At 31.4% G+C, this 22,846-nt stretch overlaps 1 protein-coding gene and 1 long non-coding RNA gene across 4 annotated transcripts; both read right to left on the bottom strand.

Annotated features, from left to right (window-relative positions):
- Positions 1-551: 551 nt before the first annotated feature.
- Positions 552-22,496, bottom strand: LOC143048135 (prostaglandin reductase 1-like). 3 transcript variants are annotated; one of them, XM_076221627.1, is made up of 9 exons: positions 22,260-22,492; positions 16,692-16,737; positions 15,270-15,326; positions 13,936-14,097; positions 12,967-13,084; positions 10,482-10,634; positions 9,889-10,015; positions 9,077-9,207; positions 552-3,374 (listed from the first exon to the last, which is right to left on the bottom strand). In XM_076221627.1, exons 1-9 carry the CDS (start codon positions 22,363-22,365, stop codon positions 3,264-3,266), a joined length of 1,011 nt encoding a protein of 336 aa, XP_076077742.1. In that variant the 5' UTR covers positions 22,366-22,492; the 3' UTR covers positions 552-3,263. The 3 variants fall into 3 exon arrangements, with proteins under 3 accessions (XP_076077742.1, XP_076077744.1, XP_076077741.1); XM_076221626.1 differs by lacking the exon at positions 552-3,374 and adding an exon at positions 4,160-4,390 and having other exon boundaries at positions 22,260-22,495; XM_076221629.1 differs by lacking the exons at positions 552-3,374; positions 13,936-14,097 and adding an exon at positions 4,151-4,390 and having other exon boundaries at positions 22,260-22,496.
- LOC143048136 (uncharacterized) lies at positions 16,750-22,251 on the bottom strand. Its single transcript, XR_012969747.1, has 3 exons — positions 20,471-22,251; positions 19,850-19,918; positions 16,750-19,337 (listed from the first exon to the last, which is right to left on the bottom strand). It is a non-coding gene; the product is annotated as an uncharacterized LOC143048136 (long non-coding RNA).
- Positions 22,497-22,846: the final 350 nt, after the last annotated feature.

The following is a 22,846-nucleotide window of genomic DNA, read 5'->3' as shown; positions in this document are numbered from 1 at the left end:
ATGCTCTTTATGACAATTCCTCTAATTCATTATAAATGAAACTCTTTGCAGTGTTTGAAAAATGATTTTGTTATATATCCGGGTTTTATGTTTAGAAAATTACCGGATAAAAGGAGCAGATTTTATCGTATGAAGATAATAATTTTGTAGAATTGTGAAGTTATCATTGCTTCACAATTATCTGTTTACCTGTTTAGATAATTTCTGTGTGATTCCTCGTGCATTGTGTCACACAAGTCAAAATGAAAAATGTAATTATGCAACGATAATGTTTATGAAGACAGGTATTGTATTACAACTGTACTTTTGAAGTTGAAAAGTAATTTAAAAAATTATAAAACTACTCGTGTTTAAGGATCAACATTTACAGTGATCTAGTTACCCTTCTGAGAACCTGGGATTACCAACGGTCTCGGTGCGGCTCGTGATGCTAAGTCTTTAGTTTTCTATATATGTTGTGTTTTGTGTAATTGTGTGTGGCTTTTGAACTTTTTCTTTTTTCTTTGCAATGGAGTTGACGATTTGTTTTTCGACTTATGAATAATAATAAGAAAAATAAGAATATTTATTCAATCCAATTAAGATAAGGCTTGTGATCATATACATATTTCTTCTTATATGTAATATTAATTATATAATAACAGCGGTATACTACTGTTGCCTTTATTTAGATATATTAGTTTAAAAATTATTAAATAGATAACTATACATCATACCAGATGGTGTTTAAAAATAAATCAAATAGAATGTAAACCCTAATATGTGAATTATAAACTACATCACTACTCCATGTATATTTAGTTTCTGGAATGCAAATTTTCTCTTATTTCATAATACGTTCAAATATATCTTTAAACTGGCATATTAAAATTTTCAGATCACTGGACATAAACAAATAAACTTTTACTTTGAAATATGAGTTAAGTTTTAATATCCAATGCATGCTTCATTTAGAAACAAAGTCCTTATCTTTTTGTATGCAATGTATCCCATTTAAAAAATGAAACTCGTTTTCAGCCTGCACATTTTGCATTGTCCACTATATCTTTCATGAATTTCGAACAGTGGCACACTAATGTTGCCTTTATTATTCAGCAAATCTTTTGTTAGGGAGGGGAGGTGTGGACGTAACGCACGTCTGGCGTATTAAATTTTTAACCTGGTACCTTTTTTTTTGCTATTATTTGTTTGCTTCTCTGTCCTATATTTTCTCCCATTTATTTGTATTGTAGTCCTGTCATGTTATGTTGTCATTTTAATGTTATAATTAACATTGTCATTAAAGCGGGATATTTGGCATGCCACAAAACCAGGTTCAACCCACCATTTTTTTTTCTTAAAAAAGCCCTGTACCAAGTCAAGAAAATGGCCATTGTTATATTATAGTTCGTTTCTGTGTGTGTTACATTTTAATGTTGTGTTTCTGTTGTGTCGTAGTTCTCTTATATTTGATACGCTTCCCTCAGTTTTGGTTTGTGACCCGGATTTGTTTTTCTCTATCGATTTGTGAATTTTGAACAGCGGTTACCTTTATTTATCTTTATCGACTTTTATATAGACCTTTCTTAATAGCTTACTGATGAGCACTGATCTAAATTGAATTAAGCTTTTTTTCTTAAATATACGGAAATTTATTTACTTGACATAAATCTGTTTCACTTTTGAAAATGGTTTTAAATCTTAAATAAAGAACGCAATTTTCCTTTTTTAAACATTTGCTTTATCGTCTATAGTATTTTTCAACTAAATTCTATATCTACTAATAAAAATATTTTTTATCTTTTCAATGTCAAATCTTTTCATATCAACATCAATACTCGAAGACCAAGATGTCTTATTGCATTTATTTATGTCCATATTTCAAGAAATAAGAATAGAACAAATAATGGCGATATGCAATGTAGATCTTTTATACCAGCTAAATTACATTACTTGTATTCGCCCCGAGAATGTCTTTGTAGAACTTTGATGGACGTTTACCATATGAATGGTTTTAGAAAAATTTCCAATCATATTTGGTATGTGTATATCTAAACAACATGTCACTTGCATTTATTTCTACACTCAACTGTTCAATAATTTCAGACCTAGGCAATAGACGAGTTCATTTTATGAATGTGAGTTTTTCGAAAATGAATACCATTTTATTCTTGATTGTTCAGTATATAGATCTGTTCGAACACTGTTTTACAGAGTTTTATTGTTCTTGGCCTAATATTCACAAACTTTCTACTGCATATACTATAAACATCCAGCAAGTATCTTAATAACAAATTATGTAAGTATGTAAAATCTGCATGCAATTTGTCTTCACAAAAAGAGTTGTAATTATAAGAACGTTTAAAATTTTGGGAAAGAGCACTTTTCATATATTAAAGACTTTACAGATCATATGTTTGCACTTAAATGTTTTACGCACTTCTACGCAATTTTCAGTCTTACTAAACTGTTATCATTTATATTTTATTCAAATTCAAACTATGAGTCAATGAGTACAAATATGACTGATTTTTGCACAAAGTTGTTAACCAGTTGAACTGCTACAGTACGTTACCACGAGAGTTTGAGAAACTGTTCTATTAGAAATGTTTCAAAAAATTAGAAAAATTAAAGTTTTGCATTGTGGTTGAAGCGTATGTATTATATAATTTATCTGAGCAGCTACAATGACTCATGGTGGATACTAGATTCAATAGAGTTTTCTCCTTGTGCTCAGTATAAACAGCTGAGACTATGGACGATGATTAGTACATTTAAAAAAGCATGCATACAAAGATGCTTAAAGAAATGTGAAATATATTAAAATGTAAAATTGCAAAAATACCAATTTCAAAGAATAATTCAAAATTTACAGTGCTTTATCAAATGGCAAAATCAAAGGCTCAAACATCACACGATTGGAAAACAACGGTCATATTTCTAACTTGGTATAGGTTTTTCCTTTTGTAGAAAATTAAAGAATGTTATATGTTTTTTAAACTTCGTGTATATCAAATCCCTTTAGTTTAAACAAAATTCATAACAGCTTTATTATTAAAATAATTGTTTTGTTTCGTTAGTTTCCATTCCTTAAATGTGTATAAAGATAGACACCTATAGACACTTTGGAATATAAAATTAAAACAAACATATATAATTAGAGTATATATACATAAACAAAACAATGTCAATACGACATTAATAAAGCCAATATACATGATAATATTAATACATTTTTGGAGTGTAAAACACCGTCTAAAGATAATAGTGCTTTTTATATTTTTTCAACATTTTACTAGAGCTTTTCCAATGTTTGATCCTACGAAAAGTCCCTGGAATGCAGTGTACATGTTCTCTATCCCATCTGTTATAGTTTCTCTATATCTAATTTTTCCCTTAAAAAGAAAACGTATAAATAAAGGCAACAGTAGTATACCGCTGTTCAAAACTCATAAATCTATGGACAAAAAACAAAAAACAAAATCGGGGTAACAAACTAAAACTGAGGGAAACGCATTAAATATTAGAGGAGAACAACGACACAACATTAAAATGTAACACACACAGCAACGGACTAAGCATTAGACAAAATCCGATGAGAATAACCAATATAACATCAAAACCAAATACATGAATTTGGGATAGAAAAGTACCGTGACACGTCTTATAGTAATGTGAATTCACACTCAAATATAGGAGAAAACAAACGTCACAACGGAAACACAATGTAAAAATGTTATACACACAGAAACGAACTATGATATAACAATGGCCATTTTCCTGACTTAGTACAGGACATTTTTAAAGAAAAAATGGTGGGTTGAACCTGGTTTTGTGGCATGCCAAACCTCGCACTTTGATGGCATTGTTAAATATAACATTAAAATGACAACATAATAATACAGGACTACAATACAAATAAATAGAACGTATTAGGCAAAGAAACACATGAATAATAGATAACAAAAGGCATCAGGTTTAAAATTCAATATGTCAAAAACGCGCCTCGTCCACACAAGACTTACCAGTGACGCCCAGATATAAAAGTTCGAAAGTCAAAAAAAAAAGGGGGTACAAAGTTGTACAGCTCTGAGAATCAAAAGTTGAAAAAGGTTGAGCCAAATACGGCTAGGGTTTTCTGCTTGTAATAAGAACATTCTTATTATATAGAACAATTTATGCTATTGCAAACAGTAAATTTTATTAAATGAATATAAAACATTTACATGATAAAACTGACGTCTTAACTAATTACAGAAAACAAAACCCGAATACATAATACATTGAAGACCAACACAGAAAATAGACACACCCGACTCAGTCCAGGCCTGAACGCAAAAAGTGATAACAATGACGTCACATACGAAGTGGTGAAAAGGCACAATATTACGTCACGCAGACATTTGAATTTCTGAAACAGCACAAAAATGACGTCATATTTGAAAAACTATATATAAAAAATAAGATAGAAATAGGATTGATTTAAGATTATAATAGAACTAAATATTGATATTACATTTAAACACAATGCACATTGCAATACTAATTAATAGCAATTAACTATATTATATGTATGTCCGGTTTGTTTTGAATCTAACTTCAAACATAAAAATCGTACAGATTACGTTGAACAAAATCAAAACTAGTAAATGAAGGCGGTGATTAATTTTCTTTACCATAACACATGGATTTAATAGAAAAGACGTCAACCAATTTGACAAAATCCGATGAAAATTACAAATATAACATCAAACTAAATACATGAATTTGGGATAGATAAGTACCGTAACACGTCTTATAGTAATGCGAATTCACACTCAGCAAAACAGTCACAATCGGGAATAAGTCACGTTCGGTAATTAAAAGATTAGACGACGTAATGACAAACCACAATCTACCATGTGGTAAATATGTCCTTAGCTAGTTTGGTCAAAGACACATCAAATGGATCAACTAATTCGTGATGGTGTCCATAAAATTTACGGAGTGTCAATTTTAATCTGTCCTCCTCATAACTTTGTTGAAGCAGTTTCTGTGTAAGGAGCACACTTCTGTATATGAAGTCCATATAGTGTGAACATGGACGAGAATAACGTATCAATTGTGATATGTAAACACCATACGAAGAGGCAGAGGGTATGTTACTGCTGAGAAATGGGAAATTGATAATTGGGAAGTTGAAATTGTCCCGTTTATCATAGATTTTCGGGTGAAGTCGTCCATCTGCGTCAATATTGAGGAAAAGATCAAGGTATGAAGCGGTCTTTCTAGTATCAGTAGTATCCTTAATTTCAAGTTCGCTGGGATATATGAGATGTAAGTATTGGCTGAAATATGGGTTATTCAATGATAGAACATCATCAATATATCGGAAAGTAAAATAAAAGAATTTCGCAAGGTGCTTTTTCCTTTTGTCCTTTAGAAGGTTCTGAATGAATTCTGCTTCATACGAGTAAAAAAACAAATCGGCCAGTAGGGGTGCACAATTGGTACCCATTGGAATACCGACTGTCTGTTGAAATATAAATCCTCCAAACTCAACAAATATATTGTCGATCAAAAAGTCCAGCATTCTGATAATATCATCTTCAGTATATTTTCTGGAAGATTCAGTGTGATTCTTGACAAAATATGAATTAGTGTAACCCAAAACCAGAAATTTGTATCTACGATTCCCATTTTTATAGAAAAAGCTCTGTTTTATGAGATGGTGAAGTCGATATTTCAACTGAGCATGGGGAATAGTAGTGTATAGCGTAGAAAAATCAAAAGTCTTTATGTTGCTGCAAAATTGCAAAGATTGTGATCGAAGATTAAGCAGTAGATCTTTCGAATTTTTGAGAATCCACATCTGCTTAACACCACTGGTAGAATATATCTCATCACAATATTTTTGAAGCCTATCTTTAACTGTAGAAAGAATAGTAGTCAGTACTTTAGAAAGATGTTTAGTCGAACATTTTGAAGAACCAGCTATGTATCGTTCTTTATATGGAGTTTTGTGTAATTTAGGTATCCAGTATAAGGAAGGTAAATTTTCTTCGTTTTCTTTGATGTTGATACCAAAAGAAAGAAGGACAGATTTATGATTTTGTAAAATTTCGTCCTTGGTAAATGATGCTAAAGAATATGTAGGGTTACCAGTAGTATTATTTATTCCAAGCTCTGTTGTGAGACATTGCAAATAATGTTTTTTACATATTATTGGAAGCTTTATCTGCTGGAACAACGACATATTTGTCATGCAAAGAGAATAAAGCATCCACAACATCCGGATTCTTGAAAGGGTTAGTAACTCTTGTACTCATATTACATCGTAGTTTTTGTATTCGCCTCTGAATGCATGATCTGATAGCTTTGGTCATTTCAGACAGAGTGTCCAGTTCTGGTTCGTCTGGTTCGCGCTTTACCCATTTTCTTGCATAGTCCTCAACTGCATCCATCAGTAACTTGAAATTCTTTTTCCAGTTGATTGGCTGGGGGATTCTATATTTTGGTCCCTTGGCTAACAACTCTCTAAGTTGTTCATTGGTAACGATGCCAAGGTCACCATTAATAACATGACCAGCTGTACTATAATTGTATTGTGACGATGCACATGAGCAATCCGGAGGCTTGGATTTCGTATCTTTGAGGTTGAATGCCTCCAAAACTCTCTTGTGGTTGAAAATCTTGGATGCAATAGACTTTGTGTAAGTATAAGAAATAACAGGTGTAGCTTTATTTTTGAAGTAATCAGGTTTGGTTTTTTGTACAGATTTTTGATGGAAAATATTGCTAATATTTACAGCATCTCAACCTTTATTGACGAATTCTACCTTAAAAAAATAACGTTGTTCCTCATTATTGGATGTAGTCGATACAGGTTTGAATAGTCTATGGTTAGCAATGTCCATGATTATTGCAACTAGTCTATACAAAACAGAACGAGAATCAGTAACGGAAGTGTGTTGGGCTTCTTGAAATAGTAAAGAAAGTTTTGACAATGGAATGGAGTATAATTTAGTTCTGATTATAATGAAGGTTTTTGAACAGACGTTAACAGACTATCAATTGTCACGGTGTGTACAGCAGGTTGTATATATTTTCTGTTTCCATGACTTCTATTTCGTCGAGCAGAAGTATTAAACAATTGTAATGTATTGACGGTACTACACCTGGGACTAGACAAAATACCTACACCATCAATTTTGTCATTGCATCCATAGGGAATGGCTGTTCCAAACTCTCTAATCCAATCTCTTTGTAAACGATATGGTGTACTCAATATGGGGTCATTAGTTGGATAATATATTTTCTCTATAATCCGGAATTTCATTGAAACAATAGAATGGTCAGGCTGATTGAAATGTTTATAGAGAAATTTGTTGTTGTTAGGATCATTTACATTATATCGATGATCATTCATTCTAAAATTGAGTCTTTGTCGAGTTTCCCCGACGTAGATCAATCCACAAAGAGTACATTCAATACCGTACACAATATTGGAAGCGGTGCAATTCAAATCCTCATGACTATGTGTATTGTAAATTTTGGTGGTTGAATTACTTTGAAAGTGGGTATCAGTTATTAGTATATCACAGGTTTTACAATTTTTACGGTTACATTTGGAAATAGAGCAATATTGATGGTTGTCATTGAAATTTAAAATATCTGAAAGTTGAACAGTACAGGGCCGAATATATTCAAACTTGTCTGAATTTTTATAGTACAATGAGGATTCAGAAGACTGCACATGTGTCATTTTCATAATATCATTTAGGATGATCCTGGGGACACCTGATAAAATCGGTGTTGTTGTGTCCTTGACAACAGCCGATTGACACCTTTTTATCCTGGGCGGCGTGTCATCCAGTATAATATTTTTTGTTCTGCTAGTTTTCATGCTGTTAGGCTACAGGACTGGTAGAATCCTCGGGGACAGATTGTCCCCCAGCAGAGATTCCGGTCCGGTAGTGATAAAAAAAAGGCAACAGTAGTATACCGCTGTTCAAAACTCATAAATCCATGGACAAAAAACAAAATCGGGGTAACAAACTAAAACCGAGGGAAACGCATTAAATATTAGAGGAGAGCAACGACACAACATTCAAATGTAACACACACAGCAACGGACTAAGCATTAGACAAAATCCGATGAGAATAACCAATATAACATTAAAACCAAATACATGAATTTGGGATAGAAAAGTACCGTGACACGTCTTATAGTAATGTGAATTCACACTCAAATATAGGAGAAAACAAACGTCACAACGGTGATAACTTGCCGATTCCAAATAATAACAAATCATGAGCTTATTGTTTATTTCATTACACTACAGTGTAATTTTTACATTAAACACATATGGATGTAAAGATATATTTAATACAATTCATATAAGATTAAAGCTGTGTGAAATTAAAAGCGTACTTAATAGTTAATGAATAATTTCATTTTTTGATAAGGATTTATTGATCAATGAACAAGGTTTCTAATAAATTATAATCTGACAGCTAATTTCCTACTATTTTAACATGGTTTGATCGAATGGAGAAAATCGGTGTAAGGTCTATAACTCCTATATAGACATGGTAAAATCAAGGTGACAGCTTATGGTCACTAACATATAATGGCAAGCAACAGAAGAAAAAAAAACACAAGATCGAAAACAGAAAAATGAGCAACACGAAACCAATACTTGGTGAACTGCACACGAAGACCAACATTATAAAGTATGGGAGCTTGCTATCAAATAATGTCAGAGGATTTACGTTCACAAGGCGTCATCGCTGAAACAAAAATGACAGTATAACTTCGTCAAAAACATCTGTCGACAATCAATCCTGCAAAATGGAGTACTTCAAATGATTCAAAACTATTTTTTAAAATATGAGAGCTTTCAATCAAACGGCATCAGATGCGTTCACAAGATATCCTAAAGTTGTCCATAAGTCCCGTAACAATGGTAAAATCAATTTACAGTATAGGATGTCTGAAAAAATAAGACGACAAATAATCATACCAAATGTCCATGCTTTTTCTCATACAGTCTCTGAGGTATATTTTTCAGGAGTAAGAACGGGCGATATGAAACCTTTACTATTTCTCATTTACCTCTCTAATCCATTCTGCAATTTGTTTTTCTCCCTCTTTCCATTGCTCATCTGACCACTTTTTATTAACATCATATGTATTTATAATGAGTTGCTTTGAATCCATCACAGTGCTAGGAATTGGGTAAAGATCTGAATATATATGCAAATAAACATTAAATGGTCTTCAGCATAAACAGTTATAATCAAATGATGCATTTCAATACTTGAAAACAAATGAAAACAAACCAGACTCTGATTAAACCGAATGACAAATATTATCAGCAGTAATGATCGTAGCCACAATCCCGTCCTCTTTATTGATTTTTTTTTTCAATCGAAAACGACTTATAATCGGGTGTGTACTTACACGAGCCACACGACAGGACTACATGTGGTGCAGGGTCACCTGAGATCACCCCTAGTTTTTTGGTGGGGCTCGTGTTGTTTATTCTTTAGTTTTCTATGTTGTGTCATGTGTGCTGTTGTTTGTTTGTCTTTTCATTTTAAGCTATGGCGTTGTCAGTTTGTTTTAGATTTATGAGTTTGACTGTCCCTTTGGTATCTTTCATCCCTCTTTTCGAACACTCGAGATTCATCCGGTTTATTGAGGGGTGCGTGTTGCTCAGTTTTAGATTTTCTATGTTGTGTGGTGTATATTGTTGTTTTTCTTTGCGATGTCAGTTTGTTGTTGTATTAATGAGTTTTGTCTCGAAAGGACTAATCTGATTCCGATGTTTAATAAGGCAAATTTAAAATGTATAAAGCATTTAAATGTATTGAAATCATTGTTATTTGAATTGTGTCGTTTTCTGATTATTTTATTTTTTTTACCTTTTGGTTGTTCATTGGGTCTTGAATGTACTTGATTGGTGTTGTATAATGAAATGATTCCACATATTGAAACTCGACCTAATGAATTCATATGTTGAAGGACGGTAACAGAAAAGTCACCACCAACCTGTCAAGATTTGAGAAAAATTAATAAATTACTAGTAGATTTTTTTTTAGAAATTATAATTATATTACTCCGATACAATCATATACATACATTAATTCGTCTACAAAAAATCTAACTGATATGTAGCCATAGGTGTTGAAGATATGTTGTTTCATCATGTCCGTATTACCCGACTTACACAATTATTTAGACAAATTGATAAATCTTTGAGATGTCTGCCAGATCAACACTTCATATGAATGCATTTCGTACTAACTTAGGTACGTTAACACTAAATGCTATATCAGATGGTATGAAACCGATCAAAAATGAAATTTGACAATTATAAACTCTTAATCACATTGATGTTATTTTGAATTCATATCAGTATCAATATAATTTCATTTCGATCGATCGACCCTTGTTTTGTATATAATATAATTTTCTCATATGTTATTTTCATTCGCATACTTGTAAATTTGCTCACATTATCAAAGAAACAATCAATGCCATCTGGAGCTGATTTCTTCAGAACATCGTCTAAAATCACCTTTTTGTAGTTATAAGCAAAATCAAATCCTAAATCTTTCATCCATTTACATTTCTCATCATCTCCAGCGAAGCCAATAACTTTACAGCCCTATATAGTTAGAATTATTTATCATCATTGAAAAATATTAACTCAAATATAAAGTTGTTATTGTTTTGCAACAGACGATCATAATGATACTTTAAAAACCAAATCAATCCTTTAACATATTGTGCTACAAAAAGCTTTAAAGCAACGAAATGTTACGGACAAAAATTATTACGAATATATTTTATCCTATTTCAACCGAAACGTTTTTTATAATGCAAAATTGTTTATACACGGATGTAAACAAAACGATTTTAATGTTTTATGAGATGCTTATACATTTGTTTTACAAGTTTGTTATACTAAACTTTTATGTACATTTTGATTGGTTTACAGCTCTTTAAAAGTACTCCCGCATAAATACATTAATCTTAGCAGTCTGTCCGATTAAAATAATTTGAAAATGCCTGTATCAAGTCAGGAATATGACAGTTCTTGTCCATTCGTTTTTGATGCGTTTTGTTATTTGATTTTGCCATGTGATTATGGACTTTCCGAATTGATTTTCCTCTAAGTTCAGTATTTTTTTTATTTTACTTTTTAGCACTAGCTGCTCAATTTATTACGACTAATTCTCCTCTTTGAGGTTAACATTATACAGTTATTTAATATGTAACTATGCAATAGATCAGAATATATTTCCCTCAGTATGAAGATCAGCTCATTGTTCATTTGCCCGAAGCCAATTGCTGAGGGCAATAGAACAAAGAGCTGATCTTCATACCGAGGGAAATGTATTTTGATCTATTGCACTGTTACACACCTAATAACTGTTTTATTACCTAATACATACTGAGTCAGTTCTAACAAATTCTTAGAAATAAAACACATGAAAGTAACAACTGTATTACAAGACACAATTTGATTGGACGACATGAAAACCTTTCAACTAATCAGATTTCAGAATGAGAGGTCATAACAGGACAGTGCAATAGACTGCACACAGGTGCAATAGAACGATAATTTCCAGTGCAATAGACCATGGAACAAAAAATTGCAGAAAAATAGCAAATAATATAGAAATATTAATAAAACAGTAAAATACTCTTTATTGGGGAATAAATCTATCTATAATCCTTGGTATAGATAACCATAGCCGTTTTTGGCACAGCGTTTTTGGAATTTTAGGTCCTTTACGCTCTTCAATTTATACTTGTTTGGCTTTCTAACTATTTTGATCTGCGCGTCACTGATGAGTCTTATATGGATCAGGATCTGAGATCACCCCTAGTTTTTTGTTTATTCTTTAGTTTTCTATGTTGTGTCATGTGTACTATTGTTTGTCTGTTTGTGTTTTTCATTTTTAGCCATGACGTAGTCAGTTTATTTTAGATTTATGAGTTTGACTGCCCTTTGGTATCTTTCGTCCCTCTTTTATGTAGACGAAACGCGCGTCCGCCGAATCACAAAATATAATACAACACGTTTAATAATTTATTGCGTCCGAAGCGCTTTTCTGGATTTACCTTCATCAGGAACGCTCAAAGCCAAACATTTGAAATCCGAAGATGTATAAGTACCGAAAATCGTTGAACAGCTATATGTTAAAAATACCTAAACTAAATAGCCAAATTCATCTAAAGCCAACTTTGCCTGAGGGAGTTGAAACCTTAGTTTCATAATAATTTCAAAATTTATGAACGGACAATTTTAGTAAAGTTTGTTTAATCATGTCAGTACCGTAGCACTGACTACTGAGCTGATGATACCCTCGGAGACTGATAGTCTACCAGCAATGGTATCGACCCAGTGATGTAGAAAATATAAAACAACACGTATAGGTTGCATTTCTGTAAATATTGACAATGCAATTTCCCATAGGAACTCCTTTTACGGCTAAAGCTGTACCACTTTTACTATGAAGTTTTGAAAAAAAATCTTATCATAGAATTGAAAGTTCATAGGCACCACAATTTTTTTCAAAGGTCAAAATATAGGGCTGTGCGGCATATTTTCAACGTTTATATGCTCTGAACTTCTCAGAGTTTAAACTAAAACTAACTTTATTAACTATCCCTACCTCGAATGAAAGGTTACCACAGATTTCAATGTAAACAATATGCACATGTTTATTTACTTGTAACATTCCCAAGTTATGTCTCTGTTAGATGGAACACAGAGAGCATAACTGGGAACCAGTATGTAAACAAATTTAATTTTCTATGAATATTCAAGATCACCCCAAAGAGGCGAATTTTGAGAAACAGCTGTATTTACAAAGTGCAACCTTTAATAATGAGTCACTGATGAGTCTTATGTAGACGAAACTCGAGTCTGTCGTATCAAATTATACGCCTGGTACCTTTGATGACTATAAGTTCCCCTAAATAAATACCTTAATCTTAGCAATCTGTCCGACCACACTTCCTATTGCACCCGCTGCTCCATTTATTACGACTACCTCTCCCTTTTTAGGTTTACATATTTCCAATAAACCGAAATAAGCTGTCAATCTGAAATTTAAAAGAATCAAAATCATACGATTGTGATATATACAATATCCATGGTTCAGTGATTGATGATTTACTTAGTGTTGTTTTTTTAATTGATGTGTATTCGTTCTTGAAATTTTTTTAATTCGCCTGAAATGCTTCAATTCTTAACGAGAGCTTAACATAAAAAGTTCAAATGTATACTTTGTCAAATGCATACTTGTTCATTTCATGAAGTTGAATTTGAAATATTTTCATAGTAAATTTTTCTTTGTTGTCGTACAGAACATTGGAGAGCACATTGGGTAATACTGAAATTGTAATCAGCATGTTTCGACTACCAACAGATTGAGAACTTTGTATTTTTTTTCAGTTACTGCAAGGCTGCTCTAATGTTGTATTACTCACAATCGTTTAACGGTATTATTAACTAACGTTTCACCTGTTCATGTGTGTTCTTGTGGGTTTTTTTTGTAATCTTTTAATCATGTAGAAAATATTGAGTAAGTGTATTTTTTTCTCAATATTGTTATTTCCTTGGTTGAGATTAAAAGAGGATATTGCGTACAAGATAAAAAAAAAAAGTTTTAAAATCGACAAATATAAATGCGCTTGTTTTAAATAAACATCATCGTTTATATTTGTCTCCTTATAGTGTCTACATGCTATTTGTATTTTCCTTTAGGAATTCTGGGTCTGATGGCTGCTATTTGGTAGTCACTGTTAATTTATATATAGATTAAGTGTTTGACATTATCCTGACAAGGACACTATGAATTCTTGTAAATTGATAATATTGTTTAAGATGAACTCTGGTTCGATATGCCATTTCTTCAAAAGTTAAGCACATATAAACACTAATTGACTCTTACCCAGGCATGCCCATAACTCCAAGAGCAGTTGATAAAGGTAAATCACCAAGATCTGGCATTCTACGAGTATTTTCGTGCTTAATAATTGTTTTATGTCTCCACCCTGCGAAGTTTCTGACAAAAGTTCCAACAGGATAGTGTTCATCCCTACTGTCAACAACTCTGATAGAAGTCAAAAATATAGAAAACGGATTAAGTATTGCTTGCTTAAAACATTCTAATTAGGATTGTCATGAACAAGGTAGGTGTATATCTCAAAATATCAATTTTGCGTATGAATTGTAGTTTAAGCTTTGGATTTCAAATATTTTTGCCACGAGCATCACTGAAGAGACATGTATTGTCGAAATGCGCATCTGGTGCAGGAAAATTGGTACCGTTAATGTTATTACTACCACTGGGTAGATACCTGTGCTGGTGGACTGTTAGTCCCCGAGGATATCACCAGCCCAGTAGCCAGTACTTCGGTACTGGCATGACAATACGGATTTTTTGTGTTATTAAATTTGCTGTTACAAAATGTTAGAAATTATTATAAATTAAGGAATGTATCTCCCTAATGCAAAGCTCTGATTCCTTTCACGGATTTGGCTATTATTTTTTTTACCTTTTGGGTTATAGCTCTTTATCTTTTATATAAGCTTTGGATTTCAAATATTTTGGCCACGAGCATCACTGAAGAGACATGTATTGTCGAACTGCGCATCTGGTGCAGGAAAATTGGTACCGTTAATGTTATTAAAAGACATTAACATCCTGTTAGACTTTAGATAACATGACACATATAGTTTAAATTTGTCATTACATTTAATAGACACCAGACCATTCTCGTTTATGACTGTCATTTTAAATCAATAGTAGATATTTTTTTCTGTAAAACCTAATTGTAGAAGTTTAAACGGAGATATTGTGTTTTAGTTTAACATATTTAAAGTAAAACCCAGGGAGCATATTTTAAAGATCATGAACATACTGTATGCCAGTGTGCTTTTCATTTATGTCTCATCATACAGCCCCTCGTGTATTCAAATTCTTATATACATCATTGGCTTTTAAATTTATGGTTTGAGCGTTCATGGTGAACATGGTTTTAGTTCGAAATTTATAAAATACAATTTTCCTTTCATAAAACAAAGCTCGCAGTTTCTATTTTGTAATTTAAATTATTTATCTCATTGTCCAAATTCAAGTTTCATCAAGATTTTGACGTCATGCAATAGGATTTGAATAAAAACAAATATAAAGTCGCAGTTTGAAGAGAAAATTTAGAGAAAAGAGACACATACTGATATGCAGTTGTCTTGGTTGTTTTTCTACAAATTTCAGCAACTTACCTCGAAATTTGTTCTCCAATCATGGTACCTCCAATGTGAGATTCTGTCAAAACTATTCTAAGATTAAACAGTTATTGGTGTTGAATTGAGATAAATCGACAATTCATGTTAAGTATATTTGTATCTCAATATGAAAAGACTTGATAAATAAAAATAAGAATATTGTTATGATTAAACAATTATCAATATTAATAAAAAAAAATATGATTCTTGATTATTAAAAGGGGATAATATATAATACAAAACAATCTAAAAATGAACAATACTTCCGAGATGACGGTAGGATTTCATCAGGATAAGAATGTCAAACTAGAACAACTTGGTCGACTATTTATATAAAAAATAGAACGTCAACATCTTGGTTTTAATGTTGATTTTATCTAGTTAGATAAGTTTGATAATCCTACTTTGTTAAAAAAAAAAACACCATTGATCGCTTATAGTATTAAAAATACTGAACTCTGAGGAAAATTTAAAACGGAAAGTCCCTAGTCAAATGCCAAAATCAAATGATAAAACACACCAAACGAATGGACAACAACCAATTTGAAGTTTTCAAATAGCTAAATCCACAGAATATTTTCGATTTTGAGTTCAAATAGACAGTCGGTTTGGCAGTTGGTCCTAATTATGCATATCTTGATCTTATATTGTGCATACAAAATCTTCTTAAAGACATGAAAATAAATATCGAGAAAAGTAATTTTATTTCACTTTAATATGTATTATTCTAATATGACGCTTTTCAAACGCTTTAAGTACAAACCAATGGTCGAATACAAATATATGTTATGGACTTTCCCTTCTAAAATATACATTCGAGGTCGGAATTTGTTTTTAATTCTTTTTGAACAATATATAAAAAATAAATAATCATAGGTCAAAGTACGGTCTTCAACACGGAGCCTTGGCTTATACCAAACAGCAAGATATAAAGTGCCCCAAAATGACTAGTTCAAACCAATTTAATCTAGAAAATCAACGGTTTAATCTATATGAAAAATCAGAAACGAGAAACACATACAAATACACCAACAAAAGACAACTAATGACTAACAGGCTCCTTACTTTCGACCTTTGGTACATAGTTGAATCATTGGTAATCATCCCAATTTTTCAACATAATTTTGGTATAAATACTAGTTCTATAAATCTATTTTTAGATAAAACTTGGTTGTTGCTCTCATTTCGCATTGTTTCAAATTTCAATTAACTGTTTCATATCCGATGTTTAGATAAAAGCTCTAGTCAGTAAGCTCCCTTCAGAATTCAATTTAGACCATTTTTAATCTTGAACAAAACAATCAATTATCTGCGAAGCTATTATGTAAAACCTTTCAAATATTTCGCGTTATCTATAATCAAATTCCTTGTAAAACATATATTTGTTTTTAATTTGTATGCATAATTATAATAATATACCTCATGTAGGGATCTACACTTAGATATAGGGCCTCAATCAACATTTCTGAAAAATATACTCATGTAATCAATTGATGTTTGTAAATAAGAAAATCAGTAATATAACTTGTGATACATTAAGTAGAAAAGAATTCTTGTATGAACTATGAAATGGCCAATATGTTTTAGTAACTTGAACTAGTTACTTTTTTACACAGTAATGGCATCCGATTCCACTTCCTCTCATTTGAGTTTTTTTAATGGTCTCTCCCATATGAGAAATTTGTTAAGTTCTCCGACGTATAAGTTTATTTCTTTGCAATATGAGTTTAGTATTGTTGTTTTTTCTTTATCTGTCATATGAGTTTATAATTGGTTGTTCAAGATCTGTGGCATATCAGTTTACTATTTGTTGTTCTAATTATCTCCCATTTGAGTTTATTATAAGGTGTTCTAGTTCTCTTGCATGTTTTTGTGTTGTCGGTTTTTTCTTCTTCTTGTCTTTACACTTATACATCCAATGCTTACACATATTCTATTTTGATGGTTTCTAGTGAAGATAAATCCAAATAGCGCTTATTAAGCATAACATTTATAGATCGTTGCTTACATGTTTTTTTTTATAACTGGGCATGTACTAAGACTCATCGAGGCTCGAATATTGTCGACTAATGTCGATGCAGTTCTGTTTCCAAATAAAACTTTATGGGTTTACTTCTGACAAGCATATCATATTCTGATAAATAAAACAAATATGTTCCTGATCATGGTCGTTATTTACTTAAACTTACTATATATATTTTAAAATACCCGAGATAAAATTAAAAAAACTATAAGAAATAAATTCCAGTTTAAACTTGAAGTTTATGGGGTAAACGACCTAATATTTAATCAGTCGGTCATTTACCTTTAAACAAGAATAGTGTCTACTGTAAACCGCAGACAATTGTAAATAAACTCATTATAGATACCAGGACTAAGTTTCTTTCAAGTCGAGTACCAAATTGTTGACATTTTTTTGTACAGAAATCCTCGAAAACAATAAATTATAAAAATTCTCTATTTTATCGCTAAAACAGTTCAGTTTATTTGAGCTACTATTGAGTATTGAGTAGACGAAACGGATGTAATGCGACGACAATTTTAATCCTATCTATGATGAGTTAACTGGGTCAATGCTACTGATGCAGGAGGTTTCCTCTCCTGTCAGAGGTTATCACCCAGTAGTCAACATTGCTGTGTTGACATGAATTATCATTGACATGGTCATAATTGGAAATTAACTGTTATTTATTTTTTCGAAATGCTAAGGATTGTCTACCCCAGGAAAACACTATCTTAATTGTATCCATTCAAGATTATGTATACGTACATCACACAAATACGACACTGAATTTTGTGTTTCCTGTGATGTTGTTAATGGAAGTTGTTCGTTGTTCTTCAGCAGTTTACATATTGTAATATGTAATGAATTATTATATTATTCAATAATGCGTTTCTCTGTGATTAGTGTTCTTGTGTTTGTTTGGACTATATTCCTGTCACGTAGTTTGTAATTTCAGTGATATTTTACCACATTGCCATATAAGCGGAAGCCATCCTGTACCAGGTCAGAAATATGGCAGTTATTGTCTTATTGTTCGTTTCTATGTATGTTGGCGGTTGTTTTTTCGTTTGCACTTTAGTGTTTTTGTTGTTCTGTTGTTTTTCTTTAATAGTTGATGTGTTTCCATTGGTTTTAGTTTGTAACCCAAATAATTATATCAAACAATTTGAACAGCAGTGTATTACTGCTGCCTTTATTTGTCCGTATTTGGCAAAACCTTTCGGAACGTTTGGTCTACTGTGCACTTCAACTTTGTACTTTATTTTATCATTTAAAAAACTATCATTCAAATGTCACTGTTTTTTTTTTTTGTATACGAATGTGAGACTGCCTGTACGAAAAAATCCAGGCGTATTTTACATGGATTCCAGACGGATATTTTAGAGGGAATCCGTTTAAAGTCCTCTTTTACACGAAGAATCTTTCTTACATGGATTCCAGGCGGGTTCCAGGCGGAATAGAGCCGAAATATGCAAATTTATCCGCCTGTCTTAGGAGGAAAAATTTCAGTCTAATTAAAAAGAAAAATGTTTTTCTCAAAAATCTATCTGCCTAAAGAGACGGAAAATATATCCGCCTAAAGAGACGGAAAATATATCCGCCTAATGAAACGGAAAATATATCCACCTTCGAAAAAAATCCGCCTTAGAATATGAAAAAAATTCCACCTTAAGAATATGAAAAAATTCTGCCTTCAATGAAAGAAATTTTTCATTCCAAAGATTCAGGTTTTTACCACTTCCATGCCTTCTTGCGAAGAAAAACTAGGCCTTCATACAATAAAATGCTAAAATTGTTATCAAACTTGATCGAATGTATTTAAGCAACTACAAATTACTATACAAGTATGTATAATTTTGACATTTTTAGTTCTTCACAATTTCTTCATTTTCAGTTATAAGTCATATTTTTAAGGTTTCTTCAGTGTTCTTTGAATATAAAATATTATCACAAGTTCCTGAATTTATTTCATGCATAACTGATTTGCTCTGTAACAACATCATTAATATGACCATCTTGCATGGATCTGTTGTGTTTTGTGCACCAAACAGTAACATAACCTGAAAAAAAGAGGACATAAATTAAAATTACCATGCATTTGACAAATTCCTCTATGTCTATTAAATTGTGAGCTGTCTAAGTAGGTGGGGTTTTCCTTCATTTTGACATATTGACTTGAATTTACTATTTTTACCATACATCATTCAATATACAACAGAAACATCTAAAACTTGAAATGATGAGATTAAACTATGAAAAATAAGATGTTAAGCATGTTTTAAAGAGTAATTATATTTTTAGAAAAAAAATCCTTGTAAAATCAAGGGCAGATAATTATAATGAATTTACTATGACCTGTTTTGGGGATTTTGTCAATAAAATAAGACTTTAGGGCGGTAACCCCTGTTTTCAATTTGCTAATTTCATAGATATATATCATGTTTATATCAAAAAATTATAACAGATGGTTTTACAACTTTTGATTTTTTTTTTAAATGTTTTGAAAGTTCAATATGTGCAAAAATTACTTAAAAAGCATTCATAAGGATTTCTTTCATATAAAACTACTTACTCCAAGTCTGATTGAATGTGTCCATTCTGCAGTCCTATCAGAAAACAATTTTCTTTTGTTTCACCAGTTCTGAAATATAAAAAAAATTGTCTCATTACAATTAAACAAAATAATTATTACATATTCTGTGCATGAAGTGTATAGATTATTCTTTACTTTGATTAGTACATGTAGTAATGGTCTTTTATTTTACTTTAACATCATAGGCCTGCATTTACATGTACAAAATGTATGTCTTGCCATTTTTAAAATCTTAAATTTGACCCATAATCATGATAATTGAGTACATATGTACTAATTTTAAAAGATAACACTTTTTGCTTTTTCGGAATAGATGTCTTATACATATATTTAATTATTACAGATCTCCAATTTTGCCAAAACTACTATTGAATAATATCTTATAAAAGAGATTGTCTTAAAGATATAAGTCTTGTGTCAAACACAATACCACAGTAATTATGTACATGATGTAATTCAATATGCAAAAATTGCATGGTCTTATATAGGTATTTTCTTGATCCTACATGGTACTTATATATGTCACAAGTTATTTGAAGGAAATAGCAGTTTCATTATATTCAAAAAGGTTGAAATACTATATTCATAATTTGTACTTACCGAAGATTCAATCCAAAATATGAAAACATCAATCTTCACAAATCCAATAGTCATGTCATCAGAAGAATACATCTGCACTTTTTAATGTTAATAGAATACTTTGGCTCTTTTTAGTCCACAACTCTACATCCATGGTAAAATTCATATTTTGGTCAAGATAAATAAGACATCTTTTCTTGTAATGTCTGCAAGTTCAAATTTTGAATCTGACCAGTGTTGGGGTTATTTTGGGAGTTGAAATTGATTTCTTGAAATGTTTCCCTAATCATACTATGAATTACCTAAATCTTAAATATTTGATAAATATAATAATAAATAAATAATATTCACCAATTTTTATCAATTATTTTTATATTTTGGACTGTAGAAATTTAAGAGAAATGTACAAAGCAATGTGTTCTCCTTCATTAGGCCCCAACTCTTGAGTGTGTACATATCATTTCCTGTCCATTAAACAGAGGCAAATGGAAAACAGATGGGGACCTACATAACATTTCTATCACTAATTGATAAGAAAGAGACTGCATGGAAATACTATTTGTGTATTATCATGATTATTAAATAGAGATACACTTATATAAATAATTAATTGTACTTGAAAATAAATTAATTTTAACCTGCAATTCCTATGTTGGAAAATTCAAAAATAGTTTATTTTAGTCATTTTTTATATGTTTAAATGTATATAAATAGCACAACATAACATAAAGTTATAAATGACCTAACAATGCTATCACAATTTAAATTTAATTGAATTTAATATGCCATCTTTAAGACTCTTTAAATATATGCTGGATTTCAGGGGGGTACAAATACTGGCTTTATGGCCCAAATAATCACCATGCACGCTCTCATCAGTAATGATACATTTTCATTTGAAAAAAAAATTAAAAGAACAATTCTGCCTCAAAAGTTAGAAAAAATTTCTAAGTACAATTCCCGCCTGATAAATTTGAACAAAATCTTTTAAGTCCAATTTCCTCCTAAGAAACTTGAACAAATATACTAAGTCCAGTATTCCGTCTATGATATTTCTTTTACTACAGAAATCCTGTTAACTCAACAGAAAAGTAGTAAATATTTCGCCTAAGGTCTTTGATACTTCAGGCGGATTTTTTTCAATATTCCATGTCCGCCTTAATTCCATCTGTAAGTCTTAATTTTTAGGTGGATTCCGCCTGGGTTCCTGCTATTTTTAAGCGGAATCCTCCTTATATTCTCATACGGGCGGTAATACGAAATTTAACTCCTGGTATCTATGATGAATATATTTACATCCACCGGGTCGAAGCACCTGCTGGTGGGGCTTTCTTCTATGAGTGTATCCCCAGCCCAGGAGTCAGCAATTATGTGCTGATGTGAATAATCATAATAAGCAAACTTCGGTTTTTTTTCGAATACTTAGGATTTTATAACCAAAGGAATTGACTAACTCAGCTGTTAATAAAGATTGCTCTAAACTGCTCTTCAGTTTCAAACTCTATTTATCCTATTTTTTCGTTTTTGATTTGAGTGTCACCGTTGAGTCTTTTGAAGACGATACCCACGTCTAGCGTACACAAAATAAATGCGATTGTCATTGATGAGTTTATTCACTAACTTTTTGTGAAAGTTATCGTGAATTCATGAAAAGCTAAATTTACAGCTCTTTAAACAGGTAGGGAATATAAACAACTTAAGTAAGTTAAAATTCCCACATGAAAAAGACGTTAATTTACAAAAAAATCTACAACTATTGTAATAACAATTGTAACTTATGTGTAAATGCTGTAGGTTATCAAATACACACCTCCGTCTTTAAGATCTGGCAGAATTTCATCCACTAATTCTAAATCATCATCTTTGGGTATGCCATCAAACATTTTCTTTACTTTCCAACATTTAGATCGAATCATTTTCAATCCTCTGAATTTTTGTTGTATTTGTCCTCAATTTGATTTTTTAACACTACAAACATTCAACTCCTGGTGCTATAGTATTACAAAAGATATAAAAGACACGTGATTCGTACAGGTATTAATAAATATATAACATATTCATGTACTAGTATCCATTTTTAGAGTGACGTAACATTGAATCGGGTATAATCAATTGGATAATAGTAAAAATACATTTGAGGTACATTTAGTCCATCGAGTATTTAAAGTACCTTTTGATTAAGAACGAGTGAACCGGGTGGGATCAGGGTCGCTAGTTTTATTTCACGTCTTTCGTAATATATATTTTAGTGGTTTAAACTAAATAATTAACGACCATAATGTAAGATAGTATTACTTCTGTGACAAGGTGGAATAAGGCTCAGATAAATTGAATTCAGAACGTTCCTATATTTTAATAAATATAACATAGAATAGAAGGCAACGACAGACATTACAA

This window comes from Mytilus galloprovincialis, chromosome 10 (assembly GCF_965363235.1).
Source record: "Mytilus galloprovincialis chromosome 10, xbMytGall1.hap1.1, whole genome shotgun sequence".
NCBI lineage: Eukaryota > Metazoa > Mollusca > Bivalvia > Mytilida > Mytilidae > Mytilus > Mytilus galloprovincialis.
Note: the sequence above shows the minus strand (reverse complement) of the source record. Positions and strands in the feature narration are given on the sequence as shown.

Excerpts from the sequence above, each read along its gene's own strand:
- LOC143048135 (XM_076221626.1), bottom strand. The coding sequence starts at position 22,365 with ATGATTCGATCTAAATGTTGGAAAGTAAAGAAAATGTTTGATGGCATA. Across the intron at positions 15,327-16,691 it reads AGTGTAGATCCCTACATGAG|AATAGTTTTGACAGAATCTC; the intron begins GTATATTATTAT and ends GTTTAATCTTAG. Across the intron at positions 14,098-15,269 it reads ATTGGAGAACAAATTTCGAG|AGTTGTTGACAGTAGGGATG; the intron begins GTAAGTTGCTGA and ends GACTTCTATCAG.